The sequence below is a fragment of the Rhinolophus sinicus genome, chromosome 17 (genome assembly GCF_057876585.1).
Source record: "Rhinolophus sinicus isolate RSI-liver-muscle chromosome 17, RSI-T2T, whole genome shotgun sequence".
Classification (NCBI taxonomy): Eukaryota; Metazoa; Chordata; class Mammalia; order Chiroptera; family Rhinolophidae; genus Rhinolophus; species Rhinolophus sinicus.
Window position 1 is genome coordinate 210,088,138 of NC_142517.1, and position 27,103 is coordinate 210,115,240.

The window sequence follows — 27,103 nt, forward strand, 5'->3', positions numbered from 1 at the left end:
TGACCTACCCAGCCCGGTTGAAGACAAAGTCTCAGTTTCCAGCAGCACAGTTATGACTGGTGTGTCAACATTCTTCATGTCCTTGGGCAGTCAGACATGTGTTGATTGATGGCATCGCCTCTGGAGGAAATCCATGCCTGGGCAACTGTTTTACTTTTGTTTCAGGCAAGACACAGCCCCAGACTAGCTCCAGGCAATGCAGGGGCTCTGTGAACAAGGGACTCAGCACCCTAACCAGACCGGAGACCGAATGACCACTAATAGCTGGGCAAGGCTTTGGGCAAGTCATGGAACCTCAGGTTCCTCATCTGTAAAATGGGTATATTCACATAGATCAATGCTCTCTGCAGGGCTGTTACCAGGGTCCAAAGGGATAAATGTAACGTCTCTAAGAGTAGATATTCAAGAAGTATTTACTGGTCATTGCTGTCATTACTCTTATTGTTAGTGAGACCATTTGACCTGTACCTGTCTGACCCCTGCGTGGCTGCAATGACTCATATCTGTCCTCTACCACGTCTGGAAAGCCCAGAGCTCTGCTCCTGGTGTCTCATTGCTCAGCCTCTACCCTATACTCAAGTTCTTGTTTTCGAGACGGTGTCTTCCTTCCCATGGGAGTCCCCACCTTGGTTGCCTTGCCTCCCTCAGCACTGTGGTATACCTATCCTCTGGCCTCCATCCACAGGGCAGGATGCCGCCTGCCTCTGCGTCTCACATCCCACCTGAGGCTGGTCCCACAGGGACCTGGGTAACAGAGGAAGGGCTGTGTGACCTGCCCCCCTCTTCTCCTTCATCCTTGTAGCATTCAGGGCTCCTTGCCTGGCCCAGCCAAGACATGGGCCGCTGAGTCCCCAGGGCCCAGGGCTCCTCCCACCTGGCCCGGTGAAGTCCCTTGCCCGGGAGTCCAGGGACTCCACCACTGACTTTGAGCTGAAGGTGGCTGTCCCCAAGACCAACGTGGCCTCAGGAAGGAAACTGTTCCTGGCCCCCAGGAGGGCCTCAGAAAGCGTTTCCCCATGAGCTTCTGCAGCACAGCAGTGCTCGCTGTCACAACCTGACATGAGGGGACTGTCCTGACAGCCACCTCCCAGAGTGCAGGGTGCCTGTGGGAGAATGGGATCTAGGCACCTGCCGATGCACGTACTAGCTGACCCCAATGTTAACGCAGGTTGTGTTGGGACTGTCCTGTGTCCCCACCACCTTAGTCCACAGAACAGTGGCTTTGAAAAGGCAAAGTGGAATATTTGAGAACAACAAAATGTGCCTTGGGAGGGTTGAGATAAAGTTCCCTTCATTTTCAGGGTCAACCAGCCCTGGTTTATATTTCAGCCCAGACCTCCCAGACCTCAGTGCTGGGATCCCTGAGCCCATGCTTCTCTGGTTCTTGCCGCTGGGCCCTGGAGGGAGGCTGCCCCCCGCCCCCCACCTCTGAGCCTGCCCAGGTCTGGTTCCTCCCTGCCTTGGGACTCAGGTACCAGAATTTGGACTCTGGCTCTGCCCCTTATTACCAAACTCTCTCCCTTCTGTCCCCATTTTAGTACTGAAACATGGTCTCTTCCCCTGGTGGAACTTCTCTGCTGTGTTTCCTGTCCAATACTTTGGTTCAGAGTGTTTACATTTCTGTGGGGGAGACCCAGGGGATTTCCCAAAACAAAATGGTGATGATCTTTCAAGATGTAAATATGTGAAAGCCTGAAAGGAGGTGTGAGAAGGGAGGGCACCCTCCTGGGAGGTCACTGTGGCCGGGGACGTGTGAACGTGTCCTCCTGTCCTCGTGTGTGTGAAGGCAGCAGCAGGGGACAGATGCTGGGGAGAGAGAAAGGACCCATTCCCACCTCCCTGCCATCGATCTACAATTAATTCATCTCGTTTCTATTTTACATGGTGAACAAATGCGGAAATTAGTAAAATCAGAACGAAGGGAACATGGCCCCACCACCCAAAGAAAGCCACGTTGAAGGTTTTAGCGTGCCTGCATCCAGTCTTTTCCTTCTCCGCTTTATTCTTTGCACAGTAGTGATCACTATGGGCTGCTATGACCCCAAACAAGTTCTTTTTTGGGGTGTGTGTGTGTGGGGGGGGTGGGTAATTTTATTTGGAAAAAAATCATAAATGTCTCCTATTGTTGAAGAATTAGGAACTAGAAGCTGTATGACACCATCGGAATAGAGGAGTGTTTGTCTGCAAAGGGTGTATGTACGAGACGAGTGGGGTAGCACAGACATGAAGCCGCCGAGTGACCCCAGAGCGGGAAGCAGAGGGGTCCAGGTGAGGTCAGTGGGCCCTCGTGCTGGCCACTTGCACAGGCCCGTCCCAGTTCCCGGGAGAGGTCCTCACCATGTGATCACAGGAGCAAATTGTTTGGAACGTTGGTAGGAGTAACACGTCAGGTAAACACATTCCCTTCCCGTTCTGACCCCAGTTGCCCTCTGGCGTGTCTCCCCATGCTTTGGGATTCGGGGCACAGGTGCTTTCTCTTTATAGTTTTGCATTCTTTTCTTAATGGGAACCACCCAGCCTGTGCCATCTCTAGGGGCACCGGGTCCCCCTTTATAGAGGAGACAGACTTGCCTGGCGTGGGTGCCTCTGCAAGGCACCCTGGTGTGAGGGTGGGACAGCAGGGTAACTTTCTATCTGTGGCCGAGTTGCCACAGAAGCCAGAACTCCCAGGAGCCCATGGCTGCATCCTCCAGATCAGCCTCTTGGAGCAGCGACAGGCGGAGGGTGGAGTGTGGATCTGAAGTAGGGAATGGTCCATCTCGGTACCATACATTCCCCACCTACAGATAGCATTGACATTTGGGCATATTTATGCTTGTAGTTCTTTATTTTAATTTTAACTTTTATTGGGGAATATTGGGGAACAGTGTGTTTCTCCAGGCCCCATCAACTCCAAGTCATTGTCCTTCAATCTAGTTGTGGAGGGCGCAGCTCAGCTCCAAGCCCAGTCACCGTTTTCAATCTTAGTTGCAGTGGGCACAGCCCACCATCTCATGCGGGAATTGAACCGGCAACCTTGTTGTTGAGAACTCATGCTCTAACCAACGGAGCCATCTGGCCGCCCCAATGCTTGTAGTTCTTTAAAGGGAACTCAGCTCGAGGCTGAAAAGTCCCAGACACGGAGAAGTCAATAACAAAAAGCCAGGACATCGAGAAAACAGATTCCTGAAGGTCACAGTCAAGGAGTCTGGCTGGGTTGGAAACTGACCTTGTTGTTTGGAACAGAATCACAAATTCAATGAGTTAAAACACTTGGTGAAAATCTGATATAGGAAGGAAACTCATCATCCCTTGGGGTGGTTGGGAGTCCTTCTGGGTCCGCCCAGGAGACACTGGCGGTCAGAGGCTCTGCACGGTGGGGAGGTTCCCCAGGAGGCCGTGTTCAGAGTGGTTTGGAACAAGCCAGTGCTGGGCTGGTGGAGTGAGGCGGTTTGGTTTAAGCACCCGATCCAGGAAAGGGAGGGGGAAATATCTAAAAAAAAAAAAGCTTCAGAAAAAGAAAGTGTTTTCTTTGGTGGTATTTTAATTATTTCATCTCAATTTGTTCCAGTCATTTTGGGAAATTTGTCCTGCTTTGTTATTCCATTTGCATGGGGCTGTCCCCACCTGCTGTCTGCACTACCCCCGGGTAGGGCCCAGGCCAGAGGGGCAGGACACCCTGTGTCCTATGGAGCCATGGTGACCCACGGCTGGGAGTTTCTGGTTGGCTCAATCCTCCGCGGAACTTAATCTCAGGATGGAAGTATGGTTTGAAAAGCTCCCAGGTGATTGTGATACCTGCCCCCTGTTTCTTCCTCCATTCTGGGGAAACAGGTAATTCAGACACATTCTCTCACCACTGAGGGGTTAGTAATCCTTTGTGCATTTTACATAAATAACATGAAGAATGATTGAGGCCTACAGACCTACATACGTCATGGATCCATGACGGGGTAATGAATTCTGAATGGGAGGGAGCAGCGTGATGAGGAACGAGGTGTATCTATCAGCCCCAGACCAGAGAAAGAAACAAGAGACTTGGCATAAAGAATATTAACTATGACAGAGGGTTGGAGTAAGGACGAATGGCGAGGGGGTGGTAAAGAGAACTCTAAAACAGTTAGGATTGGCCGGCATAGGGGCTGCCGTTACCCCGGGACTGAGACCCAGACCTCACTGGGGAGGGCACAGCCAGGGCTCCCCATGGCAGGGAGGTTGCTATGGTGACATGTCATCAGGCCTTACCAGAACTCAGTCCCTAGGGTACGAGGGAAAGCTGCTCACAGGGAAATGTGTCATCAGAACATCCCCAGGTTTTGTACAAAAATCCCACCCAGGAGTGTTGGGGGAAAGTGGCTGGCGTCATGCACTCAGGGAACTGGGCACTTCCTCCTACCATGTCTCTCTAGCCCCCTCTTCTCTCCACTGACCAATCTGAACGTGATGCCAACTGGCAAAGTAAACATATTTAAAGGGCTCATGTCCATTTTTACGGAACGAGGAAAAAAGGGTGAATTTGTAGCTCAGAGGCATTAAATACATGAGCCTCACAGTAGGGTTTCACTGAATGTCAATTTTGGGAGGGACTTCAAATGTCCTATTGAACCCCAAATCTTCACATCCTTCGAGTGGTTGCCAGGCTGTGAGACATCCATGGCCAGGCAGCTCACCTGGTGTGCAGGCAGCTTCCATCACCAGTCCCGGTTCTGCAGATAATTACCTGACGGCTCTTCAGGTACATGAACGAGGCCTTCTGCTTTGCTTCTTCCATCTCCCGCCTCTTGTAAATGTGCTTACAGCCCTCTGACAATTCAGAATCTCTCCACTCCACCGAGCATCCATCCGTATGTCTCAGTCTCCCTTCAAGACTGGGTAGTATCTCCCCGCAAACCTGTTCCCAGGGTGCTCTGACAGTGCAAAATGGAGTGGCACCCGTCACTCATAACTGACCCTGTCTCGCTGGTCACTGTACTTAACCTCTGGAGTGACTCTTGGTCTATGTCAGAAATGGGACTTTTCAAACTGGTGCTAGAAAAGAGAAGTTGCTTTTCACACCTGGTCATGAAGCTAAGACAATATGCCCCTGAGGATTTGCCTTCTGCCCTGATTCTAGCCCCAAAGAATACGTCCCGAACAAGGGAAAGGCAGAGATGGGAAACAGAAAGTGTACTGATGGCGTTGGAGTCGCTGGCTCCTGCCATCCCTGAGGCCACTCGAGTCCCTCTTTGCCTTGGTTTGGCTATTTGAGCCAATAAATTCCTCTTTTTTTTTTCTTAATTAGTTCAAGTTGGGTTCCTGGCAATTACCAACAAAGAATACCAACGACATCCTTTCTATTTTAAAAGAAAAAAGAGGCAAGCGTGCCGTTGGTCTCTTCTTTGGTACGGGTTTTCTGTAGAAGCTAATATAACTTTAAATAGAAACTCTGGGAACTTGTTGTTAATGATTGTACGGAAAGTGAATTTTGAAAGTAAGATCTTGCTCTGCCCCATTTCTTCTTTTTTCTTTCTGAACAGGAAAGGAGGTAGGAAGGAAGGAAGGAAGGAAGGAAGGAAGGAAGGAAGGAAGGAAGGAAGAAAGAAAGGGAGAGAGGGAGGGAGGAAGGGAGGAAGGAAGCGTCTCCTTTACTAATTTGAATGCACATGTGTTTTAAGCTATTTGTAGGTCTTTTCAAACATAAGTGGAAATTAAATCTATAACTCTATTAGCATGTATACAATTTGTAACCTTAAAACCCATATCCGCTGAAATAATTTTATGAGATATACTCAGATACTTCTTTGTCTTCAGGTTTAGATATTTTTGAGCTGAATCGGTTTTAGGTTTTGAAGCTCAAATCTATATATTGAAGCATGAGGAGTGTGAAATCACAATACTTTAGAATGTTGCCAAGGATTCAGAAAAATGAGACTTGGGTTTGACCTGATGTGCCTGGTATCCCATTAGGCCCTCTGGGCTTTGATGTACTCTCGTGGTAGAAGTTTCCAGGACTCACTCAGAGATCAGAAAACATTCTTTTCTGTGTCAAACTTTACAATGAAGTGAAAGTAGAGAAAGCAATGCTTCCCTCAGAACTTTCTATTCAGTTTTTTTTCTTTTCTTAAAATGTAAAAGCTAAAATGAAAAAATTCTGACACGGAGAACAGCAAGTCATATAAAGTGTACCCACGTGCTCACCAATGACATACAAGAAATGTACATACGGTGATGCCCAAAAAATGTACACATTTTAAGAGATGTTATCTATGTATTACTTTTCGAAGTTGAATTACGGTAGCATTGTGTAGTATGACGTTTGCTCAAAAATGGCGTTAATCAAATGAATGCTAGTGTCATTCATTGTATTACAATTTTAATACAGTTTTTTCCTTTCTTAAAATGTGTATGGATTTTTTGGCACCCTCTGTATTTTGCCTAAAAAATAAAAATGTTATAGAATCTGTGAAGACGTTACTGCGTATTCCATTCCCTCCCAGTCTTCTCTCTCCCTACTCTGAAGTAACCATTGTTTTCAAGTTGGGGCCTATCCTTTCTTACCTCTAGATAGGATTTTTGTATAGTTCCACAAGCAATATGTGCTTTTCTTTGAGTGCTTTAAAATTTTAAATAATTGATATCATTTTATGTGTACACTCTGCATCTTTCCAAAATTTAACGAAAAGCACACACATCTAAATGTACAGATTTGATGAGATTTGATGACTATACACACTCATCTAAACACGAGTCAAGATACAGGACGTCATCTCAGAAAATCCCCTTCCCGTCAATCTCTACCTGTATAGACAACAATGATTTGATTTCTACCACAACATAGTAACATAATTGTCTTTTAACATTGCCAGTTGCCATGATGCCTTTGTTGAATGTCAATTGATTGTACATGTGTGAGTCTGTTTTTAGCCTCTATTTTGTTCCTTCGCTCTATTTGTCTATCAGGCCAATACCACACCAGGTTGATTACCATAGCTTTAGAGTAAGTCATGAAGTCACAAAGTGTGAGTCTTCCAACATGCTTCCATTTCAAGATAGTTTTAGCTATTTTTAGGTCTTTTGAATTTCCATAAAAATTTAAAAAGCAACTTACCAATTTTTACAAGAGAACCCTTTGGGGTTTTGATTAGGATTACATCGAATCTATAGACCAGTTTGGGGAGAATTGATACATTAACAAAATTGAGTCTCCCAATCCATCAACATGGTACACCAATTCATGCATTTTGGTCTTCTGAATTTCTCTAAATGCAACTGTACATTTAGATGTGTGCTTTTCATTAAATGTTGTTGTTTTCAGTGTAGAGATCTCACATGTCTTTCGTTAAAATTATTCCTAAGCATATTGTGGTTTTTGATGTTACTGTAAAGGAATTTAAATATTTTATTTCTAATTGTTTGCTGCTGATATATAGAAATATATAAAGAAATACAATCAACTTTTGTATACAGTCATGCACCACATAACAACAAGGACCATATATACGACAGTGGTCTCATAAGATTATAATAGAACTGAAAAATTCCTATTGCCCAGTTGGAAGATTGTAGAGCACTGTATTACTCACACGCGTGTGTGGTGATGCTGGTGTAAACACACCTACAATGTCAGTGCCATAGAAGCACAACACATACAGTTACGTATCGTCCACAAGACTTGGTAATAAAGACTATGCTACTGGTTTATGTGTTTACTGTACTTTTTGTTAATTTAGACTGTACTCTTCCTAGTTGTAAAAAAAGTTTGTTCTAAAACAGCAGCCGTGTTACACTGGCAGCAGCCTCATACATCTCCTGTTGACCCCATCTCTGGACTGCATAATTTTCTCTTATGCTTGATTTAATCTTGTGTTGTTTTATAAATGTTGGCAGCCTGAATGTCCAATGTTTATACAGTCTGCAGTAGTATACAGTCATGTCCTGGGTCATCACGTCCACTCACCACTCACCCAGGGCAAATTCTGGTCCTACAAGCTCCATTCATGGTGAGGGTCCTATACAGATGCACCATTTTTTAAATTTTTTATATCATATTTTTACTGTCCCTTTTTTATGTTTAGATATGTTTATAGACACAAATACTTACCGTTGTGTACAGACTTGTAGCCCAGGAGTAATGGGCTGTACCACACAGCCAGACGTGCAGCGGGCTGAGCCATCTAGGTGTGTGCGAATACCTATATGGTGTTCGCACAACGACAAAATCACCTAACGATAGATTTTCTCAGAACATAGCCTCCTCGTTTAGTGGAGCATGACTGTTCTGACTTTGTATTCTGCAGTCTTTCTAAATTTACTAATTAGTTCTTGAAGTTGTTTTGTAGACTCATCAAGATTATCTATGTGAAAAAGATCAGGTCCCCTGCTAATAAGTGTGCTTTTGCCTCTTTCTTTCCAACCCAAATGCCTTTATTAATTTTTTTCATCCTCATTGGCATAGCGAGGACCACTAGTGCAATGTTGAAAGGAAGTGGTGAAAATGGATATCTTCGCTTTATTCTCAATTTTAGAAGTAAAGTGTTCAATTTTCACCATTAAGTAGGATGTTAGTTCTAAGTATTCATATATGTCTTTATTAAATTTGTTCATGTCCAGTATCAAATTAAATAATTAAATCAAATCGAGATGATTCTATTTTCAGATTGCTGAAAGTTTTTTATCATGAATTGGTTTCGAATTTTTCAAATATTTCATTAATTTAGTGAATTCTATTAATTTTCAAATGTTAAACCAATCTTGCATGTCAAGGATAGACCATGCTTATTCATAATATATATTGTTGGATTTCTTTTACCTTTCTTTAAAATCATTTGAAGGATTTTTATGTCTATGTTCATGAGGTATGTTTGTCTATAATATTTTTTTCTGCTAATGTTGGGATTTTTCCAGTGTGGGGTTCTTATAATTATTCCCGCCATAAACATTCTTGCATATTTCTTTTGGTGCAATATTATGCCTTTAGAAGGGTATAGACCTTGCAATGAAATTGGTGTTCATGGGGAAAACGTAAATACTGCCAAAATGGTTGTGCCAGTTTGCACCTCCCCCAGCTGGGACAGCCATGTCACTCGAAGTGTGGGCAGTGAGCTATTGGCGACTAGTCTGCAATGAGGTCAGTCCACAAATTGAGAGCGAACATTTAGAAACTCTTATAGAAAGGTGACACTGCTGTGACATACAAATACGTGGTCAGCAGCCTTGTCTGATAGTGCACAGACGGTTCAGGTGTCTGATAGTGCACAGACGGTTCATGTCATACTGGGGCACAGGTGGCAGGGGCTCCCCACTAGTGGTTCTCAGTGGGACCAGGTTTCCATCTGCAATGCTCTGGAAATTTGAAAAGAAAAAAGAGGGCTGGTCCTTCACTGCATGGAGTATGAGACGCACTGGTGGGTGGCAGTTCTGATGCTCCCACATCCTTGCAAACATTCGCTAATTTTTCTTGTAGCCTTTCTGGTGGGGGTCCAGTTGTGTGGCATTGTGATTCTAATTTGTATTTTTCCGGTGACTAAGGAAGTCGTCCACTTTTCATATGTTTATTGGTCATCTGGAGATCCCTTTGTGTGAAGTACCCATTCAAATCTTTTGCCCACTTTCAAGGTGTATGTTTTAAGTTTCCCTAAACATTTAACCTGGGCCCTTTCCTAACCACCCTCCTTCCCTGGTCATTTTCATGAGGCAGAAATTAAGTGAAATACGGGGATGGCAAAAAACTTGATTCAAAAGTGAGATTCATCTGAGTTTATTCATTCACTTAATATTTATGACAATGTATCATGTGCCAAGCACCGTGAGTCACCGTGGTGGTACAGCATTGAACAAAAAGCAACATTCTTGGTCTCAAGGGATTATATACTCTAATGGGGAGAAGACAATGAACTGATAACTTTGGATGGTGATCAGTGCTGTGCAGTATATAGAGTAACTGGGATGGCAAGATACTTTGGCTAGAGCAAGAAAAGAAAGTTTTTCTGAAGAAACTATATTTCAGCCTGCACCAAAGAACAAGAAGAAGGCAGCCATAAAACAATCATTGGGAAACGTGTCCCAGGAAGAGAAGATGTCAGGTGCAAAGGTCCTGAGGCAGAAATAAGTTGGTCTGAGTTTTAATTCTCTTATTTCGATCAAAATTGATATACTAGATGCCACAGGGACCTGATGCAGTGGCCAGTGGGGCTGCTGCTCCCAGATCCCCACAACCCTCATATTCCTTTGTGTCTCTCCCCCACATTTAACGTGGGTTTACTGTCCAGGCTTGTGACTGGAATGAATCTTTGAGAGACTGACCTCAGGTTACTGGAGCTGCTTTACTCGCCCAGGGTGGGAACAGGAAGTATCCGTTGGGTTACATTTCTCCCTCCACGCCCCCCTTCCCCCAGCAGCTCTGGTCCGGGAATTCAGGATGTAGGTGTATGAAAGCCAGCTCCTGCGCCTGGAGTTGGGGCAAATTCAGGGTGTAATTTAGGCTCAGAGAGTCACGAGCGTCAGGCTGCAGCCAACACTTATCCAGAAGTGTAGCTTTGGCTGTTTGCCGCTTCCCTTGTTGTCTCTTCCCGGAATGCTTCCTTCGTAAATCGGTTGCCCCTGAATTCTTATCCAGGGGTGTGCTTTTAGGGAACCCAACTTAAGGCAGCTTGATAGATGTATCCCAAAGGCCTCTGTTTTCTCTTGTAAGAGCAGGTCTTTCTTTGCCACCAGGTAAGAGCGTGTGGGATGAAGTTGGGCAAACCCTGGTGTGAATGCCACCCCTCTACCAGCAGTCACCATTGCGTGGGTGTATCACTCTCTCTGAGTCTCAGTTACAAAGTGGGATCAAATCCAAGTGACAGGACGTAGGCAGCACACGCATCATCAGAGAGCCCGGCAGAGTCAATGCCCTGATTTAGCTGTTACGAGGGAGCCTTTCCAAACTTTATCAGAGTCCATCAAAGGCTGCAAGCTTTGGGGCATGTATCTGCTACATTCCTGAAAAAATGCTTTGTGTCACTGGGGTTTGGCGGGGAGAGGGACCGGGGAGGGAGGAGGAAGAGAAGCAGCCTTTCTGGGCCCACGAGGGGCCTCTAACATGCACCCTTTCATTTCATCCTGAGACGCACGTGGCGAGAATAGAAGGCGTTATTATAATTATTTTAAAGGTAAGAACCTAATGTTCAAAAAGGCTAAGCTGCCTGAGGAGGCATGGTGTGCAATTCGGGTTCCAAAGCAGACCTGTCTGGACAGAGCCCAGGCTCCTGGGGGTGGGGCTCTGTCTTTACTTCCAGGTCCTACACCTGCAGAAGGGTGTCTGTCATTAGGGGAATGTCCAGTCGTAGCTGTGATGACTCCAGCCAGGCAAGGCCGCCAGATGCTGATGCTTCTCCCCGGGGGCAGGACTCCAGAGGCCGCAATGCCTTGTGGATAGCAGCAGGGCCATTGAACTTCGCTGGGGCCACGTCTGCAGCGGCCAGAATCCATACTGAGTCCATTCTAAGTGCTCAGGAGAAGCCCGGACTCAGCCTATGCTGCCTGGGGCCCTCCAGGATCCCAGCCCTTTAAAGTGGGGTGCGGTTTCAGGCAGTAGGCCGATTCAGGCTGCCACATCTGCAGGCAAATCAGATCCCAGGGGGCAGGCCTGCTCCGTGGGGCCTACACTCCCAGGTGCAGATTGCAGACAGAGAGGGAGGGTCAGGGAGCTTGGCTGTAAACCCCTTGCCGTCCTTATGATAAGCATTTAGCATTTAGCGCTTAGGGAACTGAGTTCTGAGTCAGCTGGGTCAGCTCCAGGGACAGCAGCCTTTCCAGCTTTCTCAGTTTCCTATTGGGGTGACCAAACTCACTCCTCCCAAGCTAACCACGTGTACGACCCTCCCTTATAAACTCGATCCTTCCAAAAGCTGGGGCAGACTTCCAAAAGGGCCAAGAGGCAGTTTAAGTCCTGTGGTGACGGGATGTAGTTCCCTTACAAAGCATTGCTTACATACCCTCTCATTTTCCCCAGGACTGGCTTCATGGGCCGGGTGGGTATGGGGAGACCCAGGCCCAAGCTGATGTGGGAGGCCTCCTCCCAGGGCGCTGGGCAGGAGCTCGCTGCAACTCCCGCTGGTGCGAGCCCCATATGGGGTCCGGGATCCACGCCACCTGCTGCCCCAGAACCCGCCTCTGGGTCCCGGAGAGGAGAGGGCGGGCCCCACAACGTCAGAACTGAAGTGGGTTCTTTTTTTATAACTACTTTGTGTTTCCTTTCCTTCCCGTTAGCAACTGCATCCTGTTGCAGGTTTCTCATCAATGCATGTGAAGAAAGCACACTTGGTTCGCCGTAGATTCAAATCCAACCTGTGCTTCAGTCTGGCACCCAAACCTGCCCAAGGAGAAATGCATTCACTAAGGCACAGACTGCCGAGTTCACAGAAATAGACAATCAAGCCTGTGGTTGGTATCACAGAGGAAACCTTGGCTTGGCTGGTGGTACACTGCCATCAGGCTCAGACACAGGGTCACCCGCGAGAAGAAAACAGGACAACAGAAGTTATGAAACAGCATTCTTAGGGCCGCCCCCACATCCTGGGGTGTGCCCACCCAGCTGCCTGCAGTTTTCCTGTACAGCAGCTTTCTCTGGGGGCTTGGAGATGGAGCTCCTGATGCCCAGGTGACATGAAGAATCGTGCCAGTTCTCAAGGACATCCACTGCATTGGGCAGGGTCAGCGTGGGCTTCTGTGAGCACACCCCTCCCAGAACCTCCAAAGAGCAGGTGTGTGTGCTGAAGCTTTTTATCTAAACAAAATACTGCTTTTGTTAAGGGCTTTCTCCACACGGAGGCCTCCAGCCTCGGGACCGTTGGATCTCCCAGTCCTCCAGACTCATCACTCGGCTGTCTGCTCTTATTTTTAGGACATGTATAAAAAGGATCTCAAAAAGTTTTGGCTCAGGAGGGAGAAAGTGGAAATACAGCAAGCAAGGCATGTGACTTCCGCCACCCTCAGAGCACTGCTCTCAGACACACAGCAAACCCAAAACACTGCACTTGACTCAGGGAAGAAAGCTCAATAAGCATGGTTTTAAAAGTAAAAGTTTAGGGCGTTGCTTTATGGTTGATTTTTCTAAATAGGGTGGTGTGAGAAGAGAAGGTCAGATGGAACACATGTTCAGGTTGAATTCCACCAAGGGCAGAACTTTGTCAGACACTTCTAGGTAAGAATGTAGATTTTAATAATAAGAATAAAGTGTTTGCTAAACTCATCCTAGGAAAAGACATTTTTTTATACCCTTCCTGTGTGCCGAGCACTGGGTAGGCGCTTCGGAATATCATTTTGCTTAGATTTTCAAGGACTTTGGCCCTAAGGTCCTTTATGAATGAAAGAATTCAAATAAAATCTATTGAAATCTATTATAGAGGTTTCCCCCCCACTTTTGGGGTCTGTACTATGGTGCTGATTGATTGCTCATACGAAAACTGTGACTTCTGTTTTGGAGGAATTAACAAAGAAAATCCTGGCGGAATAAATCAACACCAAAGTTCACAAGTTCAGGGTATTTGTCTGGGGAACAAAGTCTTCCCTGCAGCAAAGAGGCATTCAAAGGAACTCTTGGTGTTAATGGGATTGTTAAAGATATACCTGAGACCAGACAAATATTTGATGATTTTGCAAAGCTTTAGGGTTTCTTTGCAGTTTTTCTTCTGACACATTTTTCCCCAAGGCTCTGGACCTTGTGGCTTCGTTAGACTTTGCAAATGAAGAAAGTCTGGGGTTTTCGAAGAGTGCATTTGTGTGACACAGCTTTGCTTGAAAGCAGCAGTGGGGTTTATAAAGAGGTGTGTGTGTGTGTTTGTGTGTGTGTGTGTGCATTTGTGTGTGTGCACGCACGTGTGTACATGTGTGTGCGTGCTTGCATGCACGTGTGCGCGCCTGTGTTGTGATGTGGGGGTGGTGCAGGGGAGGGAGGGAGGGAGATGAGGTTTACAAAGCTGCCATCTAGAGGCGCCTTCCTGCAGTGTATATAATGCAAGTCTGCAGCCAGAGAGCTCACAGTTGCTCCAAACTGCTCAGCCCTGAGGAGTGAGCCAGGAGCCGGGGAGCAGAGCCCTAAGCCAGAGCCCAGCCAGGAGGTAGGAAACTGTGCTGGGTCCAAGCCGGCCTTGGGGAGGGGGGAGGACGACGGGCAGGGTTTCCGCTCTCAAACTCAGTGATCTTTAAGCACTGTGATGGGTGCTTTGGAGAATGATTTCTGAAAGCACGGGCTGCACGGTGCATGGCTGCACTTGCAGAGTGCGCCTGCTAACGTGGGGGCTTCACCGTGCGCTGCAGAAAGTAAAAAGGGCAGTTTTCTTAGGTCACTTGTGGAAGGATCTCGTACGTTTGTTGGATTTAGGAATCTGGATTCAGGGATTTGCTGCTGTGAGTATTTAAGCTCGAGTAAAGTAAGCGGAGAACTTCGCGAGACTGCAGACTGTCCATTCTGCTTCTTAGAGTTGGCATAGGGGTCCGTTTGGCACCACTGTTTACCTGTTTTGCTTCTGATGTATTCAATGGGGAAGTAGATAGGATCGGCAGTGCACACGGGCTCGCAGAAAGATGTAGTGACTAAGAGGCATCCTGGAGTGACGCCGAGAATCTTTGTGGATCGACGTGTATTTGCATTCAGTGCCCTGGGAGTTTACGGGTCCCAGGAAGCCAGAGCTATAAGAGGGGGTGCTGGTTTAAAACGGCTCGGTCTTCTTGTGTCTTGATTGCATCCTTGCTAATCTCATCTGAGTATTTCTTGTTCTCACAGAATGTGTTAAATCCAACTTCAGTTGGGAAAAAATAAGCACATACACAGGTCTGGGATTTTGTAATTTAAATATACCCTTCGGATAAAGCATACATTTTGTTCCATTTTGTTAGCTTGCCTTAAGATTCAAGGGGTGTCTGAGAGTAAGAACTAGGGAGCGAGGTCAGAGATGGGGGCGGGGGGGGGGGAATTAACCGTGACTTGTAACTCCAGACAGAATCAGAAGTTGTAAGGCAGACCAGCTGTCTCTCTCTCTCTCTCTCTCTCTCTCTCTCTCTCTCTCTCTCTCTCTCTCTGTCTCTGTCTCTGTCTCTGTCTCTTTCTCAATTCATTTGCTCCCAACAGGATAATTACATTTTCCAGAAGTGGAAGAGGGCCCCCTGAAATGATTTACAGCTCTTTGAAGGTGTCTATCTGGTGCACTGACACCCCCTAAAATGTCATTCTGCAAAGTCTCCGTATGGTAACTTTTTCTTTTCTTTGGAAACGTAGATGCAGCGTTTGTGTCCCTTTATTTATGCCAGGAAAACGCAGAGATCCCATCGGCTCGCCTAGAAAAGCAAGTGGAGGCTGCTGGTGCCTGTGCTGAACTTTTGGTAGATTTTCAATAAATGGATGAGCGCTGGCCGGTTCCCGAGCACGAGCTTGCCCAGCTGCAGAGCTCCTGCTCTGAGCTTTGAGCAGAATTGCACACGGGAGCTCTAGCTTGGAAACAATTTGCTTTTTCCTCCTGTCTCTGCGAAGTAAACACTTGAGTGTGCACACAACTGCTGAGCTTGATGTCCCAATGCCCTCCCCTGAGATGGGGCAGGGGCGGGGGGAGGAGGGCCTGCAGGGCAGAGACGCAAAAGAGAATGGAGAAATGCTGCCCATCTGAGTTTTTTTTTTGGGGGGGGCTTTTTTTTAAAGGGGTATGCATTGCAATCATAGTTTAAAGAGAGTTCCGGAAAGTATAGCCAAGGCAGCGTACCTGTGCTTAAGGGAGTGAGGACTTTGGGCGTGAGGTGGCCTCTCTTAACAGCAAGGCCAGAGACTTGAGAGGGTATTATGGTTTCCAGGTAGGCCCAGAGCAGGCAAAGTATAGGCTTTCTGGGTGGGGGGGAGTGGAGGGAACAAAACAAAACCCCAAACAAACAAAAAAACCTGTTTAATCAGGAACAGTGGCTTTTTGTACAACCATTCTAGGCAGCGAGGCTCTTGTTTTCTAGGAGATATTAGAGAAGTTGGTGGAAGTTACTCAAACCTGAGGCTGCAAATCACTCTATAAACCCTAAGAGTAACTGAGGAGAAGCAAAGACCTTCGAGATTTCAGGCCTAGATTGGCCTCAGTGGTTTTGCAGAGCAGGACTGGAATTGGGGGCTGGAAAGTATCTGCACTTTGAAAGCAGGCAACCAAGGAACGTGTTTTACTCTTAGGAACTAAAATAGTGTTAGAATGCCTTCCAATCGCGTTACACATGGGCAGGTACAATTTAGAAAGAGTCAAGTGTTTTTCAAGTCCAGAAAATTATAGCTCCAGGACACAGATTTTCTATTAAAATAAAAGCAAGCAAGCCAAAAAAAAAAAAAAAAAGGAGGGGCGGTTCTTTAATTTTGAATACCTGATTCTCTGCAGGGAGCATTTGATGCTTTTGTTACTTAAGAATCTACTAATTGGAACTGGAGAAAAAATTATTGCTTCATTATTAAAGTGATGGGAGAATTGCATAGTTTTGTTGTGAAAATTTTGCTGAGCCACAAGTAGGTTTGGGCCCTTGCTTTTTTCCAAGTGCCCAAAGGGTGGAGAGGCTGAGACTTTCTCAGGTGGCCTTGAACTGCTGTTGGTTAAGGGACAGATACAGCAGCAGCGTGGGGACCGGGGACACTGAGGGCCAGGTCGGCCAGAGAGCTAGCATCTTCCAGTTTTCTTACTTTACCGGATGCCTTTGTGGGGATCTTGCCTCAATTTTAATAGGAGAGTCTAAGATTGCATACCGTTCTCCTGGGAACCCCATTGTGTGTAGCCAAGAGCCAACAGTGAGTGGCTCTCAGCTTGGCTGACCTCCCACTGCCTCGTCCTGGCCCTAAACTGGTGGGAATCAGGGCTCTGGTTACACTTGGCCAACCCAGACGGCAGCCTTTGAGATGTGGGATCTCTGGATCTGCCCTCTGAGGACAGCACCACTTCCCTGTCGGGCAGCCGAGCCCAGCAGACTGGATCGAGTTTCTGGATGTGGGGTTCATTTTATCCCCCCAATACGCTATGTGTTTACGTGACAGTCGGGGACCCCGGGAGTAGGTGGCCTATATCTGAATTAGGGTAGAGCTTTTTCTGTCGTTCCTGACCCCCCTCCATTATTTTTTGAGTTCCCAAATGATTCAGAGAAGTTCCTTACTTGTGTAAACTATGATCACTCACTGTCACTGGTGAGTGTGTAGTCAAGATGGCATTGTGTTTTTGGTTTGCTTGGTCCTGGGGGACAGACTGCTCCCCAGTCTGCTATCAGCCCTAGCAGACGGCTGCAACTGCAGCTTGCCTGGACTGCCCCATAGATTTATTGCAGGGAGGGTGGCAACAACAACAAAACCCCAAAACAAAAAAGCAAGTACATAAAAACCAAACCTCAATCACGTGCAATTGCCGACTGATTCTTGAAGGGTCCTGTGGATTCTCCTTAACTAAACTGCAGGCCCGCCAAGCAAAGGGGCGGGGCTTTCCCAGGACACCCCATTCTCACTGGATAATCTCTGGGAAGGTTGGGAGAGTGAAGGGAACTGTTATTAGCCCCAAACCCAAGATAGCCAGTCCCTCCTCCCGTCCGGCCTCAGTTTCCAGGTGCACAGAGCAGTGAGAGAGGCCGAACAGGCGATCTTGTCTGAGGACAGCACTGAACTGCTCCCTCAGACTCCATCCCAGGAGGACACGGGTCCTAAATTGCAGAAAGCCAATCAAGAAGTTCCCCTGTAAGCAGAGGTCCTGAAGATCCCAGAGGGCCAGAGGGCCCCTCTGTCCGAGCTGGTGCCGGGGCCCCGCCTGGCCCTGAGTTATCTTATCTGCACCACTGGAGCCTGGGAGCGCCTTCCTGTCTCCTGGTGGCCTGCCTCCAGCCAGTTCTGCACCCTGCCTTTCCACGTGGCTTGTGTCACCTCCACCCTCAGAAGCCTTTTCAGCCCCAAAGCGACTCCCTTGCTCAAGACTTTTGTGGCTCCTACATGACCAGGCCCAGCCTGATTCCCTCGCCTCCACGAAGTCCCGATGCTTGCCTCCAGCTCTCCTTTGTGGGGTGCTTGGCCTCAGCCAGGTTTGGTGACCCTCTTACGACACATCACTGATCCACCTACCACCCCCACCTTTCTCCTTGAAGACCTCAATCCACTTGAGTGGAAATCCCCCCCTCTCCTGCTCCAGGGCCTCCACCACCACCCTCCTGCCTCCTGACCTTGCTAGTCAGCTGGCAGCTCTTGGGGACAGGGGTGGGACGATGCTGGTTTGCTGTTCCCCACAGCAGGGCCCCTCCCAGAAGAGGCTTCGCAAACATTTGGGTCATGAAAAGGGGTGATAGTCTCTTAGCTCAGCGAGGATTTCAGTCTCTTGTGGTCACCCATCTCCAGGGACAGCCTCAGATCGCTTGTCTCCATGGAGCTTGATTAACTATCGATTGTTTGAACACCTACTATGTGCCGGGTGGCTTTCCTGGCGTGTGTATACAAAGACGAAGATGATGTTTTGGGGTGTGGGGCTTGCATAGGACGGAGGAATGTAAACAAGGCAGTGACACAGCACAGAGTTCTCTGGCCGGGTGGGGGAAAGCAGGATAAATGGGACGGTGTGTTATTTGGCACAGGATGGGCTGAGGGATTTGTGGGGAAGGGTCTTCCTGCTCTGTGATGGGAAATTGCAAACCCACTGAAGGCAGTTTGGGTGAACGCTAGCCAGATACCTGACCATGTGGCATTCTGTCATGGAGGGACTGACTTTTGGCCAGTGAAAGGACATGTTTATTGCAGGACAAACCACTGCCCCATGGAGACTCTGACCTTGGAGGCCTCTAGTTCTGGCTTTGTCCCCAGCTCGCCGGGTGAGCTCAGACAAACCATTTGGATGCTGCTTAAGACCTCAGCCCTTGCTGCTTCTCACTTGTCAAGGATACTTGGTGGGTGAATAATAAGCCTGAGAAGTGAAAGGCATCTCTCCCAGGAAAGTCCTCCAAGGCACAGAGAGGAGCCCTGCCACCCTGTGGGACTGAGTGGTAGATAAGGCCCTTCACAGACCCCCAGACCCCAGGGGAGGCCGGACAGATGCAGGGTCCTCCACAGGCCTAGGACAGCCCCCTTCCATCATGACAGAAGTGTGATGCCACCTGAGTGCTGGTGTTGGGCGAGGAATCTAGAATCGAGCGGACTCCTGAGATAAAACACAGGAAGTGTCAGGAAAAAGGGGATGGACAGTGACACTTACTGCGTTTCCTTCTCAATTATGTCTCTGTGGTCTAGAAAAATGGAATTTTTGGTTTTTTTGGAGCTTTATTGTTTTGTGGGACATTCCTGCCTCCATTAAAACTTACATAATTCTTGATGTTCACAGAGTAAAACCTGTAATTCCGCTTTTGTCCCCTCATCCCATCCTCCCAGCCCAGTTTTATACTTATTGCAGACAATGCTCTACGCCTGACGTGCACATACTTAACATATAAAAATACACATAATTTTTGTCTTGTTTTGTGTAAAAGAGACTACGTTGTGTGTATGTCTGCCACTGCCTTACACTTAACGTTCTTATAACTTTCTATGTGCATAAAAGTCGGTCTCCCTCTTTGTTTTCACAGCTAAATTATACTCCAGACAGTAGATCCACTGTACTGTGTTGGACCGTTCCTCTACTGACGGATGCGTATGTCGTCTTCAGTGTTTTGCTAGCTTCTGACTGTACTTCAGTAACATTCTTGTACATCTGCTAGGGAACATGGGAACCTAAAGTCACAGAACTGGAAAAATCTTTTATTCTGCGCCCCATTTTTTTTCCTTCTGTCAGGAATCCAGAGGCCTGAGAACCTGAGTGTGTGAAGTGGGGCTCATCCCCTTGTGCAGCCTGTGTGGGTTTCGAGCCTCATGGAGGCGAGCACTGGCTGACACCTAGAAGTTTCTCCTAAGCTCTGGCCCCATGCTGTGGGAACAGAATTGCTGGTTTATTCCAGCAGAGGGTGACTCATCTGAGGTGGATGGGGGCATCTCCTCCAGGTTCTGGGGTTACCAGCCCCACCGCTGTCGCCCAGCAAAGCTGACCAGCCACACGGCTCATGTACAAGCAGCTTACATTGTGTGCCCTGAGCACGCGCAGCTGTGTGTACGTACAGTGGTACCTCGGTTTTCGAACGTCTCTGTTGACGAACATTTTGGTTTACGTACGCCATGAGTTTTATGGATCTATGGTATCATTAGATAGTAAAATTCATGCTAAATTTGCAGTTTTAGGGGTTGATTTTAAAGGTCTGGAACGGATTAATCCATTTTGCATTACTTTCGATGGGGAAACCGTGCCTCGGTTTTCGAACATTTCAGAACTCGAACGGTCTCCTGTGACGGATTACGTTAGAAAACCGAGGGACCACTGCACTAGATGAGGCCGTCCCTGCTTTGGCCGAGATTCCCGTGCGGGGCGCCCAGGGAGCTGGAGTGGCTGCAGAGAGTTAGTAGAAGCTCCCCTCACTGGCTGTGCCCTCAGATTTTGCTGGGAGCTTAGGGGAAGCAGGGGCCTGGGTAGATAAATCATCGTTTGCCGTATCGCACCTCTGTTTGTATTGGGCTCTGAGAGCCCCCCTTGTTAGAACCTAACCAGTGATGTAGGAAGAGTCTTTCCCCAGGGTCGCCATGGGCCTGCCCTGCCCGCCGCACGCCTCCTGGACACACACACGGCAGCTGGGCCTTTCGGCAGACCACAGGCCACGTAACATGGCAGACTGTCAAAGAATATTCTCTTCTCTAGAAACAGCCCTTGTTGTTTTCCAAAACCTGACACATGAAAAAATACCCAAATGACAAAAGGCTAAGCTATTCTGGGGGCATTTCTCCCATCCTGGTTCCCTTGTAAACCTGTGTAGGATTTGAGGACTGCAGGGCTTGTTCTGTCTCCTTTCTTTGCACCTGCCTTCCTTCTCTTGACCACTAGAGCCTTCTGTGATGGGGGTGGGGGTGCGGGGCACCGTGGTCCCCAGAGGAATGTGGGGGCCTCTGGCTTCATCTCCTGGCTCATTGATGGCTGATAAGTGGAGCCAGTGCCTTCCCTGCTCCAGCCTGGAGCCTCCCAGCCCCTGCTTTCCCCTTTAGTCTCTGTGGGAAGCTTCCCACTGTGTCACCCCGGACAGCTGCAGGGGGAGGTGTGCCCAGCTCACAAGTAATGCTTCTGGCTCAGAGGACCAGTGATAACTAAATCAGGTTTGCATTGCCCAGACGGCAGAGGCAGAAACCCTTTCCCACTGTGGCTAGGGCCCTGGGAGTGTAAAGGCTGGTGGCAGCTCAGAGGTGCCAGGGTGTGGTGGGGCCTGGAAGGACACGTTGTCATTTCCTGGGGGGTTGGAGAAGGCATGAGAGGCAGGTGTATTCTCATTTTGTACCCCTGCCCCTGCATGGGTCTGTCTGTCCAGACCTGAACCTGCAGGGTGTCTCTTTGGGGTGAAGACATCCAAGTCAGGCTAACAAAGGCCGGGGGTCATTCCTTTCTTTCTGGCCCCTGGGAACTGCCCACGCCCCAGAATTTACAGCTGTGTCTGCTGAGGCCTTGTAATCTGTGGCAGTGTGGGCAGAGGAAGGTGACCCCCAGGCGCCAGCTGAGTGGCTCTCCAGTCCCTGGGCGCGGCCCACCTCTGCCCAGCTGCAGAGCTGTGGCTTGTCCTCCAGCTGAGCTCCTCTGTTCTGCAGGGACCCTGGGGTCACATAAACTAAGCCACAAGTGTGTGTCATTTTAAGGAAATGGAAAAAAGAAGGGTCACCACATTAGAAGCATACAGGAAAGCGAAGCCAACATCCTTTGCCTCATCTGGAATCGGGGGGTCAGCTCCAGGCCAGTTAGTTGCCCAGAGGGAGGTGGCAATAGTGGCTTCCAGGCACAGTCTGGGACTGGCTGCCCACTTGACGCCAGTCCAGCGGGTCCTGGGGGCCTGGCTCCTCACGTCCTCTGCTGCCCTGTGTGCCCTGGTCCTGTCCAGGTCCTCGTGCAGCATCTTAGGACGGTGTCTTCTGTGAGAAGTTTATCTGTCTGATACTTGCTCTTGCTGAGCTCCCAGGGTGCCCTCGGGTGCGGGTGTGTCAGCTCTTGTGACAAGTCAGTGATCACAGGACATGAGGGTCCTCCTGGCAGTGGGGGGTGAGGGGTGGCTCTGAGGACCACCAGGCTTCCTGGCGCTGGGGCCGGTGGTTCTCTCCTCATCACGGGAGGTCCAGCCCTTTCCATGATCAGCGAGGACACTGAGGCCTGGGTAGGTCACCAGAAGGGAAACCAACAGAGGACAACTGCCCAGAAGCCTGCAGGTGGCCTCAGGTAAATGGGATTCAAGGATAGGTGGTCTGTGAGAGTTTTACGGCTGAGGAGCCGGTCCTGGGAAGCGCAGAGTGTCTCATCCCTCTGGGAATCTGTCCATTTTTCCTGAAGGTGAACCAGCGCCTGTCTTTGTGTGAGCTTCTGCCTGTCCTCCACGGTGGGGACGTTATTACTTTGCCAGTGAGAGTCAGCTTCAAGGGTGCAGCAGGAATAAGGCAGGGCTTGTTTTCTGCTAAAGCGAGGGGGAGGGGCGAGATGAAGTTATATTGAGCATCTGCTATGTGTCAGATTCTGCACTGGGACTTTGTGAGCTAGATGCTGGTGTCGTGAGAAGCAGCGCAGACGGGTTAACTAGTCTCAAATTAAACACGAATGAGTGAGGAGTGAGAATCCCTACGTAGGAAGGTCTGCTGTCAGGATGGGCGCGTCTCCAGCTGTCTCTTCACACTCACCTGGGCAGTGACCCTCCTCCAGGGAGTTCCATGTGTGACCTGGAGTCCACTTGAATTAACTTGGCACATAAACTTGACTCGGTCAGTCCTTACCTGTGGCAGGTGAGAAGAAAATACAAGCACCTTACTATGTGAGATAGTTCTCACCAGGACACACGATTATTTCCATCTTACATCCTCCCCCATCCCCCGTAGCCATGCCGACCCAGAGCTATGTTTTGGAGGGATTTCAGGGCCCTCAGGAGGACAGGTCAACAGTGGAAGCCAGCCCCTGGCAGCTCTCATAGCCGGTGAATTTGGGGACAAATCATGTCCAGGCACAGTGGTACATTGGGGCTGGATTCTCCATGGGTGTCAAAATGGTGACAGTTCCGAGTGTTGGCCTCATGCCGAGTCAGGAGGAAAGACAGCTGAGAAAATTGTCAGCCCCTCCAGACATGCAGCAGGTGGTGATCTTTGTGTTTTGCGTCTTGGCACAAGTTGCCCTTGAAGCAGGTGGACAGACAAAAGATGGAGAACTAGGAGATGGCCCAGGGCTTGACACAGCTGCCTGGTCGCCCTTCATTGAAAATCATGGCAAACCCAGAGTCTATAGGTTTGGGGCACTGTCAGGCTGCCACTTGCTGAGCGTGTTTCGAGGGGTCCGCAATTGCAGATGGAGGGTAGTCTAAGACCCAGGTTTACACGCAAATTTTGCAGAAAGGTAAAAAGCACCTAGTCTCATTTTTAATGCAAATGTGGAAGAGAATCTAAAGGACTCTCATTCAGATCCCAGAGCAGGAAAATTGCAATTCATGGGAGCCAAGAACAGATCAACTCCACCTTTCTTGGGAGGTATAGATGAAATGGCTCCAGTGTCCCCCATGGGGGACGAGCCAGCCAGCTGTGTCACTGTGGCTGCTGCCTGGCCTTTCTCTGGCCCCTGGATGGTGCAGACTTCACACCCTGGGCTCAGCCAGGCTGGCGATGTCTTGAGCATACAGCCATAAAAAGACAGAGAGAGCACACACTGTTTCTTTGAGCACCATGTAGATTTAGATTTGGGTATATTTGATTTTGTTTTGCTGAGTTGTTATGGTCATTTTCTTTGCCAAAATACTACAGAGCTGAAGCGAAACAGCTGGGCGTACGGGGCGCTGGGAAAGCATTTTGACTGAAACACGAATGTTCCCTCACCACACAGTGTTTTCTCTTCCATCTTTTTAGGTTTGATCTTTCGTGCAGGCCATTTGCTCGCTGCCTTTGGACACCATGGATTTGCATCTGTTTGACTACTCAGAACCGGGGAATTTCTCCGACATCAGCTGGCCGTGCAACAGCAGCGACTGCCTCGTGGTGGACACGGTCACGTGCCCCAACATGGCCAACAAAAGCGTGCTGCTGTACACGCTGTCCTTCATCTACATCTTCATCTTCGTGATGGGCATGATTGCCAACTCCGTGGTGGTCTGGGTGAACATCCGGGCCAAGACCACGGGCTACGACACGCACTGCTACATCTTAAACCTGGCCATCGCCGACCTGTGCGTGGTGGTCACCATCCCCGTGTGGGTGGTCAGCCTCGTGCAGCACAACCAGTGGCCCATGGGAGAGCTCACGTGCAAGGTCACTCACCTCATCTTCTCCATCAATCTCTTCGGAAGCATCTTCTTCCTCACGTGCATGAGCGTGGACCGCTACCTGTCCGTCACCTACTTCACCAACACCTCGAGCCACAAGAAGAAGACGGCTCGCCGCGTCGTCTGTGTCCTGGTGTGGCTGCTGGCGTTCTGCGTGTCCCTGCCCGACACCTACTACCTGAAGACAGTCACGTCTGCGTCCAACAACGAGACCTACTGCCGGTCCTTCTACCCCGAGCACAGCGTCAAGGAGTGGCTCATCAGCATGGAGCTGTTGTCTGTGATCCTGGGCTTCGTGGTCCCTTTCTGCATCATCGCCGTCTTCTACTTCCTGCTGGCCAGAGCCATCTCGGCCTCCAGCGACCAGGAGAAGCACAGCAGCCGGAAGATCATCTTCTCCTACGTGCTGGTGTTCCTGGCGTGCTGGCTGCCCTACCACGTCGTGGTGCTGCTGGACGTGTGCTCCATCCTGCACTACATCCCGTTCACCTGCCAGCTGGAGAACTTCCTGTTCACGGCGCTGCACGTCACGCAGTGCCTGTCCCTGGTGCACTGCTGCGTCAACCCCGTGCTCTACAGCTTCATCAACCGCAACTACCGGTACGAGCTGATGAAGGCCTTCATCTTCAAGTACTCGGCCAAGACAGGCCTCACCAAGCTCATCGACGCCTCCCGGCTGTCGGACACCGAGTACGCCGCGCTGGAGCAAAGCGCCAAGTGACGGGCGCGCGGAGCCCGGGACACGTGCGTGCGTTTTCCCGCGGCGCCCGAGCCGCGTGGCTCCGAGAGGAGAGCAGGGCGGCCTCGGGCCGTGACGCCCGAGCAGCGTGACCAGCGGAACGCGTGGCGCTGTGCGTCCTTTTTTCTCGTGCATCGTGACGGCCACGTCGCGCGGGGCTGTGCCGCTCGTCCAAGCCGCAGTGGGACGGGCTTGCCCACGCGTGTGTAACGTAGGCCTCCCTGTGTTTCCTGAAGGTCTCTCTGCGAAGATTTGTATTTAAATGTTAAGACTCTATTTTCTCACTATGGGTGTACCTTATTTGAAAGTTTAAATATATTTTAAATATCCTATGGGGAGGGATAATGCGGATGTGTATGCAGACTGTCGTAGTTTTAAGAGTAGCTTGACTTCCGTTCTGACTAAGGATGACATTAATTGTTAGCTGTTGTGAAATTATACACACACACACACACACACACACACGCACACATATATATAAATATATAAATATATAAATATATGCCAGGCTTGGTGGGACTGTTTTATTTACGACCGTTCTTTATATCTGTGTGGTGCTCGGTACCAGCATGGGGTGTGGGACGAGAACTGCCCTGTTACGCAGTTTCTGACATTAAATCGTATTTGTAAACTTATATAAAAAAAAAAAAAAAAAAAGCGAAACAAAACAAAAAAGCAAAACTGTTCCAGGCTGCAACTCTGTGCACAATTGAGAGTTCTGTCAATTTGTAAGTTATTATTATTATTTTTTAAATAAAGATCTCTTTTTCCTACAAGGGCATTTGAGTGTCAGTTTTAAGAGCGTGTTTGGCATTTCAGTGGCACGCATGCACATGCATACTGCACATACAGGTCAACATATAATAAGTATGTTTGAAAAAAGAGTGCTACCAAAGGCAGAACCCAAGGGGTTAACTGGGATGAAATGGTATAAAAGGGAAAACGTTTGAGTGCGTTGAGGGTTCTGGGGTTTAACAAAACATGTTTCACACAGTGTGTTTGAGGGACGGGAGGGGTTTCGGAGACACGGTTGTTGAGACAAAGTTGGTGTCTGGTGTCTGAGGGTTCAGAGCCCAGGACTTGCATTGGCATATGTGCTCCTCTTGTGCCTCCAGAGCCACACGTCACAGCCCCTTGAATCTTCTCCGCTAAGGTTCTGCGGCTTAAATCCCCATTTCCCTTTCTCTGTACAGGACAAGCTCTCATTTAAAACATAACCCATCAGTGACCCCCTTCTGGAGGCCAGGCGAGGAGGGACTTACCAAATAGACTGAGTTGACTAGTATGAAAGAGCACTCTCAGAACGGCTGATTTGGCTGTGCCCTCACCACCCGGGCATGGGGCCATGAGAATGGCAGAGACTTCAGCAAGCAGGTCCGTCTGGGCAGGAGCTCAGAGAAGGGCCTGGCTGCCCAACGCTGCCCTTGTCCCCTCCAGCCCTGGTGACACCTATTTTCAGAGTTGTTTGCCAACACAGAGGTGGACGGGGACCAGGAGCTCTGGTCCCTCCTGAGTTTGAGGCCTGCTACTGCTCAGGAAGCAGCCCGTGCATGACAGCTTGTCCATGGAGTCACACTGGACAGCCCCTGGCAGGGCCCAGACACCGCACCTGCAGCGGACGGCTCCTGCTTCCTGCAAAGGGCTTTGTGGCTGAGAATTTGAAACCAGCAATGTAAGCCACTCCAGATAACTACGTGATGCACAGTCACGCCCTCAGGTGACATGTGCTCTGCCTCGTTCCAGGTGGGATTCAGGTCAGAAAACCATGTGATGGCAGGATACTAGCATGACCACAGGTGGAAGCACCAAGACCAAGGACAAATCAGAGTGGAATGGCAGGGTGAAGTCAGAGGAAGCGGTATCCCAAATAAGTGCTCCCAACAATAGAAAAGGATAGCAAGTTAGTTCTGAGCTTTCTGGTGGCCCACGTTCACACAGCAACACGCTCAGCACATAGTGAATTCAAGGTGGGACATAACTTGCATCCACAATCTCAGCTGTGCAGTACATGTAACATAAAAATAACTTCATTCTATTTTGAGGCCCCATGTTACTCAA

General features: G+C 48.9%; 1 protein-coding gene across 2 annotated transcripts; it reads left to right on the top strand.

Moving 5' to 3' along the window:
• Positions 1-13,937: 13,937 nt before the first annotated feature.
• Positions 13,938-25,821, top strand: ACKR3 (atypical chemokine receptor 3). Of its 2 annotated transcripts, none has more exons than XM_019740950.3 (2): positions 13,938-14,057; positions 23,894-25,821. In XM_019740950.3, exon 2 carries the CDS (start codon positions 23,939-23,941, stop codon positions 25,025-25,027), a length of 1,089 nt encoding a protein of 362 aa, XP_019596509.1. In that variant the 5' UTR covers positions 13,938-14,057; positions 23,894-23,938; the 3' UTR covers positions 25,028-25,821. The 2 variants fall into 2 exon arrangements, with proteins under 2 accessions (XP_019596509.1, XP_074171692.1); XM_074315591.2 differs by lacking the exon at positions 13,938-14,057 and adding an exon at positions 14,172-14,346.
• Positions 25,822-27,103: the final 1,282 nt, after the last annotated feature.

Excerpts from the sequence above, each read along its gene's own strand:
- ACKR3 (XM_019740950.3), top strand. The coding sequence starts at position 23,939 with ATGGATTTGCATCTGTTTGACTACTCAGAACCGGGGAATTTCTCCGAC.